At 43.1% G+C, this 21,078-nt stretch overlaps 1 protein-coding gene across 1 annotated transcript in view; it reads left to right on the top strand.

Moving 5' to 3' along the window:
- MTBP (MDM2 binding protein) overlaps positions 1-20,768 on the top strand; it is a 30,761-nt gene extending 9,993 nt beyond the window's left edge. The window contains exons 11-22 of the mRNA XM_083450510.1: positions 1,000-1,117; positions 1,706-1,879; positions 3,576-3,686; positions 5,746-5,904; positions 8,115-8,202; positions 8,319-8,453; positions 10,620-10,715; positions 15,330-15,590; positions 16,630-16,879; positions 17,907-18,020; positions 19,882-19,947; positions 20,367-20,768. Coding sequence (XP_083306636.1) covers positions 1,000-1,117; positions 1,706-1,879; positions 3,576-3,686; positions 5,746-5,904; positions 8,115-8,202; positions 8,319-8,453; positions 10,620-10,715; positions 15,330-15,590; positions 16,630-16,879; positions 17,907-18,020; positions 19,882-19,947; positions 20,367-20,405 — 1,611 coding nt within the window. The 3' untranslated portion in view covers positions 20,406-20,768. The remainder of the gene's footprint in view (positions 1-999; positions 1,118-1,705; positions 1,880-3,575; positions 3,687-5,745; positions 5,905-8,114; positions 8,203-8,318; positions 8,454-10,619; positions 10,716-15,329; positions 15,591-16,629; positions 16,880-17,906; positions 18,021-19,881; positions 19,948-20,366) is intronic.
- The last annotated feature ends 310 nt before the right edge of the window (positions 20,769-21,078 follow it).

Genomic DNA, 21,078 nt, shown 5'->3' with positions numbered 1-21,078 from the left:
CACAGCGCCACCCGCATCAAATAATACTCAACAGTAGTTTAGTGTTTTTACTGGAAATGCACATCGTTTCTAAATTACCAGCCATATGCCTAGGGTTGTAAATGTATGGAATAAAGAGAAATGGGCATAAAAGTTCAGTATCTTCCATACCCAAAATACAGGGGAATATGTGCCCTAAAGTGAGGCCTCAGTTTGTAACAAGAATCAAGCAGATTTATACAATACAGGGATCAGTCTAATTCTGCCAAGATGTTTCCTTTTATTCCATAGTTTTCTAAATATTCTCCAATCCTTATATGCTTTTTGTTTTGGTTGGCCTCTGTATTGTATAAAATATAAGTTTGTAGGGAGGTAAAAAGAAATTATATAAGAAATATGTAACTGTACAGTATAAAGTAATGGATAGACCAAGTTCAGTGAGATTAATTGGAAGTCAGTTTTAAATTTCTTTTCTATAAATTTTATAATTGTGTTCAATACCAGGAGTATATATGATGATAATTATATTAATCTTATATCTTATAGTGTGGTGGTTTGTTTGATTTTTCTGTTATTTGTTTGTTTGATTGTACGTTTGTTTACTTGTATGTACGTCTGTTTTTCATAAATGTATTTGTTTTAAATTAATAAAGATATATTTTTAAAGAGGAAAAAAGGAAGCAAGCAGATTTATTGGTCTGGATGTTGTTGCATTCACTTGATTCAGAGCATCTAAGGCATTATGGCAGCCATCTTAACATGTGCAGATAAATGTTCACACAAGTGACCTGTTTGCATGACCCCTGCAATGCAGGAGGAAGGGATTAGCGAAGTTGCTCTTTTGTGACTAGAGAAGCCATGGGGTCCCCCCTCCCTCATTTTCGAGGTAGAGCAGCGTTCTTTTGTCATCGTTTCAACTGTCCTTGAAAGATCAGTCATAATACTACCTGACCCTTTAAAAATCTTTCTCCTATGATGTTTATTTGGTAATGGAAAAGTGTACATATGCTTTTTCTGCAGGTAGGAGCCTTATTTTTATTGCCTTGCAGAGTAAGCAGCATGTTGGTTCCTTTACCCGCACAGCTGAGCTCAAAAAAATGGAAAGAATATATAGCCCAGAAACCCAGACTCATTAATGGTAAGTTGTCTTTTTTTTTTTTACTACATTTGCACTCTTTCCCTGTCCTGCTGGCCCACTTTTTTCACCCCTGCCCCAATTGCTCTTTTTTCTCTTGAAACTCTTGGTAGATCTTTATTAATTGTATGTGAAATTTGCATAAAAATAATACCTCTTTTGAAGCTTTTTAAAAGCAGTACAAAAAAGAAATGCTTCTATTTCCTTAAGTATACAAATAAGAGCTCATATACTCGGATGACCTAATAACATAACCTTATATGTGTTTACTCAGAATTAATCCCCAGTGTATTCAGTGGGCTTGCTCCTAGCCAGTGGATATAACATTGCAGCCTAAATATATTAATCTGAATAATTTATCAGGTTTTCTTTAAATTTATAAAGAAATTGTGTGTGTGTGTGGTTTGTTTTTTTTAATTAACGAAAGTTCAAATGTATTTACTTCCCTTATTAGAGGAACCCTGGCTATCCTAAATCTATAACTTATTAATATTTATTCTAGATTTTCTGTATGTGTTTATTGAACAAATGACTGTTACTTTAGTAATGTCTGAAAGCTTTTAGTTGCACAACTTCTTGTGTTCTAATTAGTTCCAGAAGTTGAACTGAAAGGAGAAACGTGCAACTATTATTTCTTGGTACAAGGCAACGGCCGTGGAGGTTGCAAAGCAACATTGATCTATTCAGCCAGCCAGATCAATGGATCACTCACTCTTGCAAAAACAACCGGAAAATTTACCACAAAGACAGGAGAAAGTGAAGCATGTAAGTATTATGGCGCATTACTTTCCTTCCAAGTAGAACAAGATGTTGCCTGCACCAATTTCTTTTTAAAAATAGAGATCTAATATATTAAACGTTTGGAGTCTTAGATCCAAGGTAATAAGGATATTAATCATTTTAACCAATTCTAACGTCTAAGAACTAATCAAGCCTGTGAGCTCGCCTATTAGTTCTTTCAGTCGGGGAATGAGATCTGTGTACAGGCTTGTTCTCCTGAGTGTTTTCTCACTGACTTTGATGAGACAAATCTTGGAATAGCTATTATAAACACTGCTACGTATTACAATTGCATGGGTTAGAGCAGCTTTTGCCAGTATGCAACCCTCCTGGTGGGAGTTGTGGTTCAAAACAAACAGAGGGCACCAGGTTGTCAAAGATGGGGTTAGATGTTTTCTTTTATTGCATTTCCCAGCAAAACATGTCTCCGAATTAGAACATTGCAGGGGGGGTTGCTAGAGCTGGCCAGGACATTGGTGACTTTTTCTGTCTTTGTTGATGTATCAAACAGCATGTAGATAAGGGTGGCCCATCTTAACAGTTTCGGAAAGCTGCTAATAAGCATCCCATTCATATTTATTCCCATTTTTTTTTGGGGGGGGGGGGACTTTTTTCTGGTATAGAAAGGGATCAGTCTGAATACAGAAATACATCATTGAATGTTAATAGTAGTACTTATTAGGCATCTCGTTAAGCATTGTCAGTCGCATTGTTAGATTTCATAATTCAATATACAGTGGTACCTCGGGTTAAGTACTTAATTCGTTCTGGAGGTCTCTTCTTAACGTGAAACTGTTCTTAACTTGAGGTACCACTTTAGCTAATGGGGCCTCCCGCCGCTGCGCGATTTCTGTTCTCATCCTGGGGCAAAGTTCTTAACCTGGGGTATTACTTCTAGGTTAGCGGAGTCTGTAACCTGAAGCGTTTGTAACCCGAGGTACCATTGTATTCGCATAATGCCAAACCAGCACTCTGGTAAGCCTTTAAAGCTTAAGAGGGACTATTTCAATACTACTACAGTGGTACCTCTGGTTGCGAACTTAATTCATTCCAGAGGTCCATTCTTAACCTGAAACCGTTCTTAACCTGAGGTACCACTTTAGCTAATAGGGCCCCCTGCCGCACCCCCGCTGCGCGATTTCTTTTCTCATCCTGAAGCAAAGTTCTTAACCCGAGGTACTATTTCTGGGTTAGCGGAGTCTGTAACCTGAATCACCTGTAACCTGAGGTACCACTGTAATTCTTAGCCTAGTAAAGAGGAGACTGGGAGGAGATACAATAGCCACCTTCAAATATCTCGAGGGCTACCACATGGAATATGGAACAAGCTTGTTTTCTCCTGCTCTGGGGCCCCGTACCAATCGATAAGCTGCAAGAAAAGAGATTGTGGCTAAACATCAGGAAGAACTTTCTGACAGTCAGAGCTGTTTGACAGTGGAACGGACTCCCTCGGGAGTTTGTGAACTCTTCTTCCTTGGAGGTTTTTAAAGCAAAGGTTTGGTGGTTATCTGCCCAAGTTGCTTTAGGTGAGATTCCTGCATTGCAGGGGGTTGGACTAGATGACCCTTCGTGTCCCTTCCAGCTCTACAATTCTATGATTCTCATGTGATTCTAAGATTCTAATTTGATCAGCATTTTTTAAGAACACCTCTCATCTCCCTGCCCTTCCCTATCAACACAGGTTTGTTTGAAGAATTCATCAGATCTCTCCCACATTTCTGCGGAGAACAGATTTTACAGAGAGAGAAGAAACTGGCTCGTGCCCAAGCATTGGCTTTGAATCACTGCCGGCGTGAGTAACAGAGAGAACTGATATAAACCACATTTATCTTAATTTGGAGTTTAATTTGACACTATTTACATTTATAAGCCCTGGAGAAGCTCGTAAGTTCAAATGTTGTTTAAAAGCGTTGTCATTAAGAAAAATTACAACTGCACATCAGGTAACTCAAACCAGGCTTAGGATAATGGGTCCCGTCACCCACAAATTACTTCAAATCACATATTCTGTTTTGTTTTTTTGAGGGCAGGGGAGTCTTTGCCTGCTTGCAGGGCAGATAGATGAATCGGAGGGTGCGACGAAAGTTCAAAACGAAAACCAAATACTCAGTAGAGATGTTGTCGTTTCAACAGGGCACATGTAGTCTGTAGGAACACCAGGATAAGTGGTTTGCTGTATATTGTTGAAATAATGACTTCCTTATTGGAGCTAACGTAATACGAAGATTAAATAAAAACATTTAGCAAGCAGCAAATAGAAAACAGGGCTAGTCATGAACCCTGTACTCTACACAGTGAGAGGAGTGTAAATGATCAAAACAGGCTCACCTAGCTCCTGCGAGGGGGGACTCTAGGGGAGGCAGAGCTGCCATTCTTCTCCCTACCTCATGGATTGATTCCAGTCAAGGAAATAAATGCCTCTGTACAGCTGCACTTGAAATTCAATCCCATTGAATTGGCTTTCTTCTCAATCTGTGTGAACCTCGTTAAGATTGGCTTTAAGGCTGCAATCCTATACAGCCTTACTTAGGAGTATGTTCCAATGAACCCCACTAAGATCAATGTGGGTATTTCCAAATAAATAAAAAATGCTGCCTGAATCTTACTTCGGCTGACTACAAGCACCTTCCATTTTCTTCTGAACAACAAGCTAAGCGCTAAGGGAGGATATTTTGTTTTTGGTACCCATTTGAAAAAAGCTCCAGGTGAGGCCTTGGAGAAAGGAGCACCCCCTGCAACCTCTTTTTTAAGCATATGTGGGGAGCTGTCCCATAGCCTTCAACTACAGGAGCAGCAGAAGCAGGGTGAGACTATAGCCACCAGCTATGTTTCCTGCATGCTTTGGTGAATTGATAGATAGCTAAAGGTAAAGGGACCCCTGACCATTAGGTCCAGTCATGGCCGACTCTGGGGTTGCGGTGCTCATCTCGCTTTATTGGCCGAGGGAGCCGGCGTACAGCTTCTGGGTCATGTGGCCAGCATGACTAAGCCGCTTCTGGTGAACCAGAGCAGCACACGGAAACGCCATTTACCTTCCTGCTGGAGTGGTACCTATTTATCTACTTGCACTTTGAGGAGCTTTCGAACTGCTAGGTTGGCAGGAGCAGGGACCAAACAACGGAAGCTCACCCTGTCACAGGGATTCGAACTGCCGACCTTCTGATCAGCAAGTCCTAGGCTCTGTGGTTTAACCCACAGCGCCACCTGCGTCCCAGAGCAAATAGCTAGGCGTTAGCAAATGGCTGGGTTAAAAAACAACAACACTTCCCACTATTCCTTCCCAAACTTCCTGTGGCGACTATTGGAAGTATACACAAAATTCATGAATTAATATGCCTCATTTGCTGAATTAGTGAACGGTTTACATGTTATGTAGATTATACTGTTGAGGTTTGTGACAACCGAGAGATGGGAATTCTATCCGTATTGCTTGACAATTCATTCTTGACTGGTTCATTCTGATTTCCATGCTGCACCGGAATCACTGCTTGTCTTAATCTAGTTCAGTGAATCATGAAGACTTTATTTAATTAAAAGAATACCTTGGAGAAAAGTGCATTATTAATTGTCTGCTAGAAACGACAAACATTTATTGTTGTTATTGGTTGCAAATGAGAAGAGATTACTGGAACAAATGCATATTTTTTTCCTAGGTAGCTTTTTGTAAAGGTGATTCACATTTGCCTCCAGATTGCTTTTCTTTCTTTTCTTGGCAGCAACATTCGGTCAGAGGTGATGTTGTTACTTTAGTAAATTGTTATTGATTAACATCACTATATACCTCGCGTTGAGAGTACCATGTCAGTAACCAAAGAAGAAGAAAAGCTGAGCTTTTGTGTGCTCTGTTGCAGAAAGGCAGGAATCTGCCAGGCAGCTCCCGGTGGTTTCAAGCGACGAACTGAAAACCTTGCTGACATGTACCAGAGAACGTTATTTGGAGTTGTGGAGCACCAGCCAGCTAAATCGTCCTGTAGCACCTGTCAAAGCCAAAGTCGAGGGTACAGCTTGTGGTAGGCATAATTTGGTTGCATAGTTATTATCACTTGGGGAAATGCTGGCTTTTGATACTTGAGGTGTATATTTTAGGACCCGCCTGATTTCTGTGACTGTCAGTTGTTTTAAACTGTTTTTAATATTGTGTTTCAGTGTTGCAACCCACCCTGGGACCTTAGGGTGAAGGGCAGGTAATAAATCATCATCATCATCCTCAATATGTCTACAGTCGTAGCTTCAAAGTCGAACGGAAGTCCGTTCGACTTCCAAAACGTTCGGAAACCGAAGTGTGGCTTCTGATTGGCTACAGGAAGCTCCTGCAGCCAATCGGAAGCTGCGGAAGCCCCGTCGGACGTCCAGGTTCCTAAAGAACGTTCACAAACTGGAACAATCACTCCCAGGTTTGCAGGAGCCAAAACATTCAAGAACTAAGCTGTCCGAAAACCAGGGTACGACTGTACCTATCAATCATGACATTCTTTCCCTTAAGAACATCAGTGAGCGTGCTCCTCCTTTGGCGAGAGCAGCGAAACAAGCTAGAGAGCAGCAAAAACTGGAGAACTAAGCAAGCCAGAATGTGAAGAAGTGATTTAAAGTTGACTTCAAAAAAAAAATAATTAAGCTGATTTAATATCCTGGCTTGTTTAGAAGCCAGTAATCATAGTTTCCCTCCTCAGATGTAACAGGAAGCTGCAGTAAATGGCAGCTTACTTGGCTTGGCTGGAGTGAAGCGAATAAAAGAAGTTTGTTTGTATCTTGGCTTTTTAATATTATTATTCATCCAACTTTTGAACCACACTCCTTCAAATCAAGCTCTTAGCGTGGTTTACAATTGTGTCATGTAAAACAGCCTAAAAGCAATAAAACACAGATTACAGAGTTAAAACGACCACTATAACAACCACCAAAAATGTTAACGGGAATGGTCATCAACACCCTGGTACAATGCCAGCAGAATTAAAGCAGCAGGCCGTAACCAATCAAATCAGATTCCTCCAACAGCCTGGGTGAACAAGTGTGCCTTAATCTGGCACTAGAAACACAGAGATATAGGATGCGGTGGCTGACTTCTCTCGCCTTGAAGGCCACGTTGAGGGTTCACCACCTGTCTTGAGGGCTGTGCGCCAGCATGTGCACACACTTATGGAGCACACACACTACACAAACACAGCGGGGAGTAGAGGGAAACAAGCAGCTTAATTCCAAGAAAGAGGTGAAATGCAAGTCTTCCAGACCAGTCATAAGAAAAAAAAGTGTGCCTTTTTAATGAGTCACCAAAAAAGTGGTGTTTGGTTGATTTATTTGTTTGTTTGAATCCCATTATTCCAATCGGTTGAGCAGAGCTTAAGATCGACATTCAAGTACAGTGGTACCTCGGGTTAAGAACTTAATTCATTCCAGAGGTCCGTTCTTAACCTGAAACTGTTCTTAACCTGAAGCACCACTTTAGCTAACGGGGCCTCTTGCTGCCACTGCGCGATTTCTGTTCTCACCCTGAAGCAAAGTTCTTAACCCGAGGTACTATTTCTAGATTAGAGGAGTCTGTAACCTGAAGCGTCTGTAACCTGAAGCGTCTGTAACCCGAGGTAAAGGGACCCCTGACCGTTAGGTCCAGTCGTGGCCAACTCTGGGGTTGCAGCGCTCATCTCGCTTTATTGGCCGAGGGAGCTGGCGTACAGCTTCTGGGTCATGTGGCCAGCATGACCAAGCCGCTTCTGGCGAACCAGAGCAGCACATGGAAATGCCGTTTACCTTCCCGCCGGAGCGGTACCCATATATCTACTTGCACTTTGACGTGCTTTCGAACTGCTAGGTTGGCAGGTACCACTGTACCGAGGTACCACTGTACAAAATGCATAAAGCGAAATGCACAGCACATGTTTTAGACAAAAGTTAATATTTTAAGATGCTTTTCTGATCTTGCTATGTTCTAACGCTCATCGTTGATCATTCCAGCTGTTTGCTTTTGTCGATGCTGCAAAGTACAGTCAGAGCTAATAGGATTCATTATAATGGTGTAGGCAGTAGTTGCCACAGGCGTTGCAGAATCTGTACAAAATGCTTAGAAAAATGCAGACTTCTGAGTTATACAGGACTCCCATGAGGTATAACAGGAAGCTGGTAGATTCTATGCCACATCTAGATTTTGCAGTGGGTTATGGTATTGTTTTGACTTTATTCCTCCTCCCCACCCCCTTTCCCCCCACTTCCAACGTCTCACATTTAGAGCTGAAAGATTCAAATCCTTTGAAGTGGCCAGAAAGAAACGTTCTGCAGAACTTGGAAAGCACTGAAAAAATTAAACAAAAAGCCAGGTAACATTAACATGGCTTAAATGTTGGCAGTTTTTTTATAAACCGCACTGCCTATTCAACATCAGCTATTGGTGTAGTTAGTGATTTTTGTTCATCTGTTTTGTTTCCCTCTCCAGGGTTTCTGAATTACTTGCCCGTAAAGAAAGCCAAAAGGGCCCTGCGATATCACTTGATGCCAAAGAGCTGCTAAAGTATTTCACCCCAGAAGGCCTGCCCATTGGGGATCTGCAGCCTTTACACGTTCAAAAGAGGTAAGGCCTTGTTAGGAATACAACACACTGTTGAATAGTTCATTCTTTAAGATGGTAATCCTGAAGGCTGGGATTGCCTTTTGGAATCTATGTGAGATGTTTTTTCTAATACCTCCTTCAGGTGCCTAATAGTAATTTCTCCGCTGCTGAAGGTGTGCACCACACCTGCAAAATCAATAACGGGACAGGGGTGGGGAATCTTTTCAGCTCCATAGACCATTTTCTTATCAGGATTGTTGAAGGGGGGGGGTGCAAGTTTGACGGGTGGGTGGGGCTACCCACCTGTCAATCACCTGGCATCCTTTGAGAGTTGGGTTGCCCCAACCATTTGTCAAAATCCCTTGCATGGGCTTCCACATGCCAGCTGCCCGTCAGGCTCTTGGGAACTGCAGCGCAAGGGGCATTGCAGTTTGGAAGTGCTCAGCACAGGGCTGGCGAAGCGCTTTTTTCCCTCCCCTCCCCCTGAAGGGAGCAGGGAATATGAAGCCTGCATTTTTCAGGCTGTGCTTGCCTGCTTTCTGCTGGGAACAAGTGCACACAGCCATACTGATCAGGATTTCACCCACCTGTTTGTCAGCTGACCAGCAGGTTGAATCCTGACAAGACAGAAGTACTGTTCTTGGGGGACAGGGGTGCGCAGGTATGGAGGACTCCCTGGTCCTGAATGGGGTAACTTTGCCCCTGAAGGACCAGGTGCGCAGCCTGAGAGTCATTTTGGACTCACAGCTGTCCATGGAGGCACAGGTCAATTCTGTATCCAGGGCAGCTGTCTACCAGCTCTATCTGGTACACAGACTGAGACCCTACCTTCCCGCAGACTATCTCGCCAGAGTGGTGCATGCTCTGGTTATCTCCCGCTTGGACTACTACAATGCGCCTTTGGAGGTGACCTGGAAACTACAACTAATCCAATGAGTTACCAAAAAAGTGGTATTTGGTTGATTTCTTTGCGGCAGCTAGACTGGTGACTGGGAGCAGCTGCCGAGACCACATAACACCAGTCTTGAAAGACCTACATTGGCTCCCAGTATGTTTCCAAGCACAATTCAAAGTGTTGACCTTTAAAGCCCTAAACAGCCTCAGTCCTGTATACCTGAAGGAGTGTCTCCACCCCCATCATTCAGCCTGGATGCTGAGGTCCAGCTCCGAGGGCCTTCTGGCGGTTCCCTCACTGCGAGAAGCAAAGCTACAGGGAACCAGGCAGAGGGCCTTCTCGGTAGTGGCACCTGCCCTGTGGAACGCCCTCCCATCAGATGTCAAAGAGATAAACAACTACCTGACATTTAGAAGCTATCTGAAGGCAGGGAAGTTTTTAATGTGTGACATTCTAATGTATTTTTAATCTTTGTTGGAAGCCGCCCAGAGTGGCTGGGGAAACCCAGCCAGATGGGCGGGGTACAAATAAATTATTATTATTATTATTATTATTATTATTATTATTATTATTATTATTATTATTATTTCCTGCTGCATTGTCTGTGCACACTTGTTCCCTGCTGGAAATAGGCACACATAGCCCAAGAAAGCCTATAAAGCATGCTTATTTTGGCACTCTCTCCCAGAGCGAGTGCAGAAACAAGCACTTTGCAAGCTCTAAGTTTTTTTCCAAGCATTGGCTTGGGTGGGGTGGCATGGGGTGTGGTGAGGAAGTCTCTTTCTCTCAAATAGCCTATAGTTGCGGGGGGGGGGGGGGTTGCGTTCTTTGTTTGGCTATGCATGCCTGTTTTCTGCTGGGAACAGGGGCACACAGCTAAACTGAGCAGGATTAAACCCTGGCTTGTCAGCTGTCAATTGGGTGTTAACTCCTCCCCCTTTGTCTGTGCATTCCTGTTACCTGCTGGGAGCCAGGCACCCAGGACCAATGCAGAATTGAACCCTACCTTCCTGCCCGCTAGCTGACAGCATAAGTGACACCCACCGGTTGAAAGGTGGGTGTGTTTTGGGGAAAACGGCCTCACGGGCCAAAACTGGGCCATGGGCTGTAGGTTCCCCACCCCTGTTGCATACTATGAATTGAGGTTTAACTGTGCCAGTGTAATTTTAATAATATGGTGCCAATGTGGCAGACAGTTGCTGTTCTTCCTGTAAAAAGGTTATCCTCCATTCTATAAATAAGCCATAGCTGCAAATTAAAATCAGTTCTTTCTCCCTCCCCACCCTGTTCAGTGAAAATACTTTCCTTCTGACACCAGAGCTGACTCCTCGAAAACTCAGAAGCTTGCCCTTTGAAAAGGCTGCTGGCTGCCATTATCACGGTCTCGAGTAAGTTCCTTTATAAGTGAGTGATGTGAACTGTTCGCTCGGTCCTCTTACTCAGTGTATATCCAATGTACACACACACACTTCACATTTGGTCTAATTATTATGCGAGTGGAAGCATCATTTGAATTTGCTAGCATCTTGCAATAATTAATTGTCTGGAATGAAAGCGTTACGCCTTTGATTTGAATAGTTATACGTTTTTATGGTAATGGGTGCTTAAGATGTTATGACAGTAACTTTTCACTTTCAAATCAAAGCAATAAGGAAAATTGCTGACAGACCGTGAATTAAGTCTGCGGTTCTATTATGCCAGGATGGGAGGTAGACAGAGGAGGAGGCCTTGGAACAGAGAATATATGCTGTGATGCCTGCATTAAAGGATATTGAGCCCAGTTATGGGCTGAGGCTCCATGCACATCTTCTCTAACAGCAGCTCTGCATACTCGCAGAGGCTGCTGTGTATTTATGCTACATCTGGATCCTGCAATGGGAAGCACAGCTGTCCTGGGCTTCTGGCGTTTTTGAATCATTCCATGCTTGGAAACGGGGCCCCAATCAGATAAGAGAGGAGCAACCACCATTTTCTTTAGAAGTATCAGGTTGACCATGTTCTCTACACTAGAGAAAGCTCTCGGATAGTTTTATCACAGTGGGTGTCATAGAGTCTACTGTAGTGTTCCCTATTTGACACGAAGATAGCTCTAACTCAAACTGTTAGAGTATATTGAACCGGCTAGATTAACAGGCAATTAGAGATCACACTAGACAAGAGTTTCAAAAAGCATGGGGAAAAGGCAGAGAATACTTCACAAAACAGTGCCCTAAAACATATACCTGGACTTGTTTCGATTAATGTTTGCAGGAGACTTTGTGGATAGTTCAGTTATAATTAGAATTTTTTTTAATAATTATTCATAAAGGGAACAGTTTATAATAAGTAAATAAGGAGGCCATATACAGGATAAAGGAAGTCTTTTATTTGGTGGTTTGTATTGTTGTATGTTATGCTCACTGTATGTTATGTTCACGTTTAATGAGGGTGGATTTGTGTATTGAGGGTGGGGGGTTTATGTTATGTTGTAAATAAAATTCCAATAAAAATTTAGAGCGGGGGGGGGGGGGGGAGAAGAAGATGGCTCTAACTTACTAGTGGAAAATGATCTGAATTTATCAGACTGCTCACTAGGTATCTAGTATGGCACAAGAATGTCCAAAGTGGATTCCTTTCTGGGAATCCCGCAGTGCCCTGTGCTTGTTTTAGTTTCCACTGTGAGGATGAAGGTAAATCTCAAGAACGCCCAATGCATAGTAGCAATGGTGGAACATTCCAAGAACGTCTTATTAGAGCCAGGTTAATTTCTGCTCTTCTCCCTGCGAAATGCCCATCTTACCCGAGAAGTCCGAGTAGGAATGGGTGAAGTTTAGTCCTTAATCCCTTTGTCCTGGAGAAGTTGGTCTGTTGTGATGATTGCCTGCCTTATTGAAGTATGAGATAGAGCAAGAATTAAGTAGAACAGGCTGCTTCAGACGGTTTAGTATCTACTTCAAAGGACTTTCCCCAAGCTTTCATGGACTAAGTTGGTGGTTGTCATTGATCGTTAAACACTTTGAAGGGTTGGGAAGCGCAACGTGCATACTGAGAAGCAGCATTAGTTTCTTACAGAAGCTCTTTTCAGTAGCTGAATACAAATGAAAGAGGCAGTTTGGGGTAAGCAACAAACCGCATCCTCCATATATCCAAATAGACTTCCATGGCACTGTAGCTGTGCAGAGCCCATGGCATTAGGTGGTTACCTGCCCTCCTCTATTTTATTTGCATGATGAGACCTAAACTCAGATTCAGGAGTAGTCAATCTTGGTGCCCTCCAGGAATTGTGAACTACAATTCCCAGTGGGAGCTATAGTCGACAACAATTGACTGTTGCTGGTCAAATGTTTTGCTTTTGGATGTTCATCCCAGGGCACTGTATCCGTTCCAGAGTTCAATAGGGATCGTAATCCTTTTGGATTACACCCAGTATACCTGAAGGAGCGTCTTCACCCCCGTCGTTCAGCCCGGACACTGAGGTCCAGCACTGAGGGCCTTCTGGCGGTTCCCTCACTATGAGAAGTGAAGCTACAGGGAATCAGGCAGAGGGCCTTCTCGGTAGTGGCACCCCCCTGTGGAATGCCCTCTCAGCAGATGTCAAGGAAATAAACAACTATCTGGCTTTTAGAAGACATCTGAAGGCAGCCCTGTTTAGGGACGTTTTTAATGTTTGGTTTTATTGTGGTTTTAATATTTTGTTGGAAGCTGCCCAGAGTGGATGGGGAAACCCAGCCAGATGGGCGGGGTATAAATTTATTATTATTATTATTATTATTATTATTATTATTATTATTATTATTATGTGCCTGGGACTTGTAGCATTTTCTCTCTCTGTGTCTCTGCTTCTCTCTCTGTGTGTGTGTGTGGTGTGTGTGTGTGTGTGTGTGTTGGAAAGGAATGTCAGCTGTTTTTCCATTACTTTTTGAAATCCATTTAATTTTACTATTTAGTGTTCTATGATGGCAGTGGTATTGACAAGTTAGCGACGGGAACCAGAGTTACAAAGAGCCAAATACCATCTTCAGCAGATTGTGGAATGCTTATTAGCGCCCAAACATTTTAGTGGGGCTGTGTACAAAAAAAAGGCAGTTTGGAATTTCTTGATTTTTTTTTTTTACGTTTCTTTGGTGCTGCGCCTGATCAAAACCAATTTGCATAACATTTTCCCATTGTCATGAATGATCAGACACAGCTGGATTGTGGGGGGGGGGGGGGAGAAGAGAAGGAGAGGAAGATGTTGCCATAAAAAGAGTGAGCAAAGTGACAGCATTACTCAGGATAAATTAATATGTCAGCTCTGTAGAATGGGCAGCAAAGCTTAACTCAGAATTCAAACAAGGAAACTCAAAATACCATGAAATGGATAGGCAAGAATTTTTTTTTGTCTTATCAGATAATGAGCTTGTTTCTAGTGGCAAAATTGAATTCATTACTTACGTTGATTAAAAACTCTCTTTTTAGAGGAGGGAATAGACTTCAGGCTATGTATGACAATATTATCTTGGTAACAGAAAATGACTTGATTTGTCCTGACAGTCTAGTGGAAGCACGATGTACTGCTGCTCAGATAAATATAATAGCCATGTGCCTCCATGTTGATTGAATTGTCAGGCAAGCCAATCCCGCCCATCTTATCTGCTAAAGTGGAAAGTATATGCTTTTAGGCGCAATGGCCAAATTGAACCTCCCTGTTGAGAGAACAAATGATCAGAGAATGGTTATTGCCCTTGGGTCCTATTTGTGCACTTCTTGGAGGTATCTGGTCAGTCACTTTTAGACTCAGAATGCTTGCCACTTGTCTAAACCAGCAGGACTCTTCTAATCCATATGTGGATGTGTTCCATTGATTGCTATATCTGAGATTGCTTTGTGCTCTGAGGTTGATTGATTCATCCTTGCCTGTTGGCAGCAAATATTTGTAGAAGGACCACATGCCATCTCCTCATCTGAGTGAGTCTTTAAAACAATCCTCTGAGGGATAATACTTAATAATACTTTTGTATAGTGCATGCAAAGCATTTACGAATAGCTAGTTGTAAGCCTTGCAGCATCACTGTTAAGGCAAGTCATTGTTGTTGTTTAGTCGTGTCCGACTCTTTGTGACCCCATGGACCAGAGCATGCCAGGCACTCCTGTCTTCCACTGCCTACCGCAGCTTGGTCAAACTCATGCTGGTAGCTTCGAGAACACTGTCCAACCATCTTGTCCTCTGTCGCCCCCTTCTCCTTGTGCCCTCCATCTTTCCCAACATCAGGGTCTTTTCCAGGGAGTCTTCTCTTCTCATGAGGTGGCCAAAGTATTGGAGCCTCAGCTTCAGGATCTGTCATTACTATCCTCCATTTTACAGATGGGGAGGTCTGAGGCCAAGAGACAGAGGCTTGCATAAGGCTATCTAATGAGTTCATTCATGGCAGATACGGGTTCAAGCGGGGGATTATCTGATAGATGGAATATCCATTCCTTCATTTTATTTGTATGCTGAACACACACACACACACAGCATGCTCAAAGCAGCTTACAACGAAGAAACCGGGGTGCATTTCAAACAAACACTACAAAAACAATTTCATAATAACACAGCAAAACAACAACTTTGTAACAGCATGGCTGGAAACATGCTGAGCAAGAGAACAGCTGTAAACCATTTGGCTTCTTTTAGGCTGGAATCCAAAACCCACTGACTAGGAAGTAAGCTCCACTGAGCCTAGTGGGACCTACTTCTGAGTAAGCATGCATAGGATATACAAATAGCATTCTTTTTGATGCCAGTGAATTGTGGGTTGAGGTGTGGTACTCTGAAACTAAGGTGGAAGGCGGTTTGATCCATGAGGTTGGTTTTTACCCCATATCATAGCAGACTGCAGGAGGACCTTTTCAGAGGTTCACTAGCAATTCAAATAAGGGCAGACATTCTCATACTGAAACGTAAACAAGGGGTACTAAGTTATCCCTTAATTAGGAAAACACCTCCGTTCTTCTGCAGTGCTCCTCTCTGGCTTCTGAAGCTGTTTCATGTTTCGCTTTAGATACTGCCTGGACAACAGGAGAGCTTTGGAGAGAGACGTGGCATTTGCTGAACTTCAGACTCGCCTTATCCGTTACGAAACGCAGACCACCTGCACCAAGGAGTCCTGTCCTGTGCCCTGTGCCTTGAGCCCTCTGCCGTCTCCTGCGGTTTTGTCAGAGCCCGGGAGTGTCCCCGATGGGGAATCTTTGCAGAGGGAGCTGCAAACAGAGGCATCCAAACGCAGATCAAGGGACCTGGACGGCTTTCATCCCAACAAGAGGTAATATGCAGCGGTGTAGCTAGCTGCTCAGGCATTCGGGCTCGGGTGTGCTGCAGGCACCGCCCCGCCCCCCAAGTGGTAAGTGGCCGCCCAGTGCGCCCCCAACCCCAGCTATGCTAGTGGTGATATGCTACACTTAAAAAAAAAAAAGTGAGATACAGTGGTGCCTCGCAAGACGAAAAGAATCTGTTCCGCGAGTCTCTTCGTCTTGCAGTTTTTTTCGTCTTGCGAAGCAAGCCCATTAGCGGATTAGTGCTATTAGCGGTTTAGCGGCTATTAGCGGCTATTAAAGGCTTAAGGGATTAGCAGATTAGCTGCTAAAAGGCTATTAGCGGCTATTAAAGGCTTAAGGGATTAGCGGATTAGCTGCTAAAAGGCTATTAGCGGCTTAGATCAGCTGATAAGCGGCTTAGATCAGCTGTTTAGCGGCTTAGCTAACAGCTGTTAAGCGGCTTAGTGCCTTAGAAAAAGGGGGTGAGGAGCGAAAAAAACAACCCAGGAATCGCAAGACAGTTTCGTCTTGCGAAGCAAGCCCATAGCAAATTCGTTTTACGAAGCACCTCCAAAACGGAAAACCCTTTCGTCTAGCGGGTTTTCCGTCTTGCGAGGCACCACTGTATTTTGAGTATGTGTAAATTCAGCTCTCTTTTCATTCCGAAGAGATTTCTGTGGCATAATGTTCAGATAATCTTAATCCTCTTTTGCTAATTCCTCCCTTCCTGCCTTATTTTTCCTGTGCTGTAACCTTTGAATATGTTGAAACAGGACCTGAAGGTATTTTTGCTTAAGCTCCATAGGGCTGCGTGATGCAAGATGCCGAGTGAGGGTCACGCCCCACCAAACTGGTTCTGTTTAGATAACTCACTGCCAGATTGGATGAAAGATCAGATGCAGAAATGTGTTATGTTTTCTCTCCTGCTTCAGATGGATAATTTTTAATTGCCGGCGTCTGACACGATCTGAGGTGTTTTAATGACAAATCGATCCGCGTACAGAACAGAATAATCTTAACATCTGTTTTGTTCCCTCTTCTTTCTAGGTTGCGGAAATCTGAAAGCACAGATTCTCTCTTGTCCCAGGCAAGCGCAAGCAGCGGGAGTCGCCATTCAGGAGGTGTCACAAGGCAATGCCAGGAGATTTCAGTCTCTCTGCCTTCAGTAGCTGTGAAACAGTCTCACAGTCGGATGCATAAAGTCGCCCTAAAGAGCAGCTCAGCAAGCCAGAGGTGTGGGGGAAAGCCAGAAACATCGAAGCCCACAAGGGAATCGAGATCTCAGAAGCATACACGGGTAAATAACTTTTCCGGATAGCTAAAAATGAAGTTCTGTCTTTGCTTTTGCTGTCCCTAGATTGAATAAGGCAGGGCGAAGAGTTGAGCCATAAATTCAACAAATTACTTGCCATCCTCTTTGGCCAGACTTTTGAGTCTCTTCTTCAAATTCCCATGCTGCTCCTGTTGCCAAGAAACTCAGTTCCGCTTGTATTCTGCACATGCCCCAAGGATACGTGTAGTTTAGTTTTGTTCTGAGCGGTGGGCAATAGCACCGCATTATAAATAGTTCATATTACAGAGTTAGTGCACAGTTTCTTAAGCTCTGGGAAATGCTTGTTTATGCACTTAGGCAGCAGAAGACAATATCCATTTTATCCCTAGATGGAGAATAGTTTCAGTACAGGGAACTGTCAGCTTAAGTAATTAGTCAAAGGGAGGGAAGAGACATTAAAGGAGGATAAAACAACAACAACTAAATAAAAATCCAAACAAGGATGTTGTGTGTGTATGTGATAGGTTTTTTATTTTTTTAATGCCTAGCAGCTAGTGTTTCATCTTCAAAGGACAATATGAATATTTTATTCATATTCCTGTGAGGTAGGTAAACAAGCGATCTGTTTGCTTGTTCAAATAAAAAAAGAATCGGAACAAGTTTTGTTACTTGCTCTAGCATGAGGGGGTCACGTCATAATTACATCTTTCACTGGGACGTCTATCATGTTTTAGTCTGGCACCTAAGCCTGCAAAGATACGATTGCAGCAAAATGTGTGTAGGTGTCCACATGCAACGTACAGTTTACACTCATCAGGCAGCTTTGATCTTTGCAGCTTCCTTTTGAGCGGATCGTAAGCCTAAATTTCGCTTAGATGTGTTACCTGTGAAAATGCTGCAGGCACTGACTATATAGCAGGGCTGAGCTGAGAAATGCTGGTGCCCAGGCCCCTTTGTTAGTAGCACGGTTTTGCCACGATAAAAAATGTGGATTTGAAAGTGTGGTGTTGGGCATCAGACGTGCAATACACTGTCCATGCTTCTCTTCAAGATGCTGAAGGAGGTGGTGGCGAAAACCCTCAAGGAGCACGGCATTGTTGAAGATCACAAATGCTTTGCGGCGTGCAGCCAGCGTCTGTTTGAGATATCCAAGTATTATCTAAAGGTACTTTTCTCCAGCTTCCACATGCACAGAACAGTGTGTGATTGTGTTATGGTTTGATATGTTGACAAGGAAGGGTGGCCTGTGAGATATACCATACTTTTCCATGTATAAGACTCCCCCATTTGGGGACTCAAATTTTTAAAATGGGGGGAGATGGCACAGAGTTGTTGAGCTTTTTTTTTGGGGGGGGGGGTGGATGCCGAAGATTGCTCACCCGCATGCATCCAAAAATCTGCCTCTCATCTGTCCCCTCGCCGGCAGAATCTGCCAATCACCCGACCAATTGCCAAAGCGTTGACACCAGCCATTGACGCAACAACCAATAACACACCCAATAACGGCTGACAGCCACAGCAGCAACCAATCAAGCGTCCATCCTATGCACTATCCATGTATAAGACGACCCCCACTTTTTAGCATTATATTTAAAGAGAAGAACCTAGTCTTATACACGGAAAAGTATGGTATTCTGCAAAGTGCTCTCAAACTGGCCTTCTTTTTACTGACTTAGAATCACAGAATTGTAGAGTTGAAAGGAACCATAGCTGTCAACCGTCCCTTATTTGGCGGGAAAGTCCCATATACCAGCGCCGTGTCCCGCTGCTGTCCCTTATTGATGATGTCCCTTAAATTTCCCGGGTTTCAAAGGAAGCAGCTCCTCTCCCTTCCTCTCCCGGCCATGGACGAGGGAGGCTCCAACTGTGTTGCTTGGCTGTGTTGCTCACCCAATAAGGAATCTAAGAACGACTGGGGGGTAGAGCTTGCATGCCTTGGGCCGATCAAATCGGCCGCGTTGCCTGGGAACTCGCCTTTGCTCAGCACTTCCTAGCGGAGAGGTGACAGTGGTTTTTGTTGCTGCATCCCCTTTGCCGGGTTGCTGTGCTGTGGGAACCACCGCTTGAGGCTTCATTTGGCTGCTGGCTGGACTTTCTGCCTTTGGCTCGGAGGGGCTCAGAAGCTGAACATACCTGTGCATACCTGTGCCCTGAAAATCCCTTATTTTGGTTGCTGATTCCTTATTTTCGAGGCTGCTGGTCCCTTATTTTCAAATCTGTAAGTTGACAGCTATGGAAGGGACCCCGAGATTAAGAATATTATGCACTTCTGATAGGGATGAGCCAAGGTGCCTTGCCTTTCTCATTCTATTAAAGTGGCGGTTTCTGGGCACTTGCTGCAATCAAATTCACATTGGTTGAATACTATCCTTTGTGCCATTTTCCTTCACCTGTGCTCTTAATAGTCCTCAGCCCCGCTCTGCCCCATTAGCCCATGCTACCGTTTCATTGGATAGGTGACCCACGTGATTTTGATTAAGCATCGCAACACCGCACCTGGCACAACGATTTCAGGAATGCTCCCACACAAAATCTGGGGGTTGAAATAGCAAATTGGGTTCAATAGCAATGTGGACAAATGAAAGGAGTGCAAAGATAAGACGTAAAAATGTGCTAAGAGGACTCAGTAGCCAGGGGATTAAAAAGAAAAAAAAACACTGAGCATTGGGGTTTTTTAATTTTAATTTTACTAGTTTGTTTGGCTGTGGAATATCAAAATTTGGAGATGTTCAGTACAGCTTTTACTACCATTTGTTGCCATTTCCAGTGGGATAGCTGTGTTAGTTTCTTTGCGATAAAAAACATCAAACAGGCTTGTATCACCTTAAAAAGTAACTCATTTATTATGGCATAAGCTTTTATGAACTACAGGCCAGCTGTCATCCATTAAAGTTTATGCATTTTGGTGTTACTGTAGTGCTTTGTTTTCCAGAATATTAATACATCTATTCCTTCTTGCTAACCTTAAATGTAACACTGCGATCCATTAAGTTTTCCGCTTGTGATGCAGTATGGTTCTTATTTAGGATCTGAAAACATCTAGGGGACTATTTGATGAAATGAAGAAAGCTGCAACCAGCAATGTTAAACAGGTGAGACTCTCTTACGTGTCCAGATTATGTTTTCTGTACTGGAGAATATTACAAATAGTACTGAGGCTTGGCTTGGGTTATCAAAGTGGTTCCCAGGGTTATATAGATTGAATTGCCTCAAGTAGTGGCTTCATTGGGCTGCTGGATGAGCCTGTAAGATGACCAAATTCTCCCCTTAGTATTAATTTGTGGAATGTGACCTGTAAAATGGTTTGTTTGCCCAGCAGAATATCTGCCTTTGTTTCACGAATTCAGAGTTTGGTAATAGTTGTTGGCTATCATGTTTTTTTTTGAAGATTCTTGAATTATAAAGAACCGCCCCAGTATTAATTAGATTCAACATTTCTGTATTGCACCTCTTAAGCTTTGTTTTATGTTCATTTTTAATTCTAAGTGCATTTCTTGGGATGTGTTTACAGGTCATTGAATGGGTTTTAGACAAGAGCAAGGAGAAATGACATGTGCTAAAACCATTGCTATTCCAGGATGGCAATTTTTGAGCAAGCACAGCACATTAAGTGGACAGCGTGGGAGTGCCTTGTTACACTGTGGAAGTCCCTTAAACCAGTGTTTCCTGCAGTGTAATACCCTCAAAGATCTCTGACATTTAAAAAATGGCTTTGAATTGAGGCTTATGTGTATATAGCTGTGCATGTGTGTGTGTGTGTGTGTGTGTGTATACACACACACACACACACACACACACACACACTTATTATTTCAAACTGTATAAATAACACAATCAAATCTTCTATGCTTTTTTTTTATATGCGGCTTGTACAGCTTTTTTATTTAGAAAATAAAAACCAGGTTTCTAAGTGGTTGACAGTGTTATCTTCTTTTCCTGTTTGCCTGATTTACTAGACGCATAACTCTGTCAGTAGCTTCCTTGTGGTTAACCAACCAGCCATAAAAGTTTTACAAGATAGACAAAATCCTCTTGCGCTTGATAACAAATTAAGTGTCAAGAACAGTGGTTTTTGTTGAAAAACCCTGAACCAAAAGCCCACCAGGAGGAATATTCTTCCTCTAGACCTGACTGCTGACCCCCATAGATGAACCAAGATGAACCAGAATGCCTCAGTCAAAGCAAAGATGTCCACAATAAGTTTCAACCAGTTTCAGAAGATT

The sequence above is a fragment of the Podarcis tiliguerta genome (assembly GCF_965153285.1).
Source record: "Podarcis tiliguerta genome assembly, chromosome: 7".
In the NCBI taxonomy this organism is placed as follows: domain Eukaryota; kingdom Metazoa; phylum Chordata; class Lepidosauria; order Squamata; family Lacertidae; genus Podarcis; species Podarcis tiliguerta.
The sequence above is the reverse complement of the archived record's forward strand: the minus strand, read 5'-3'. Positions and strand labels throughout refer to the sequence as shown.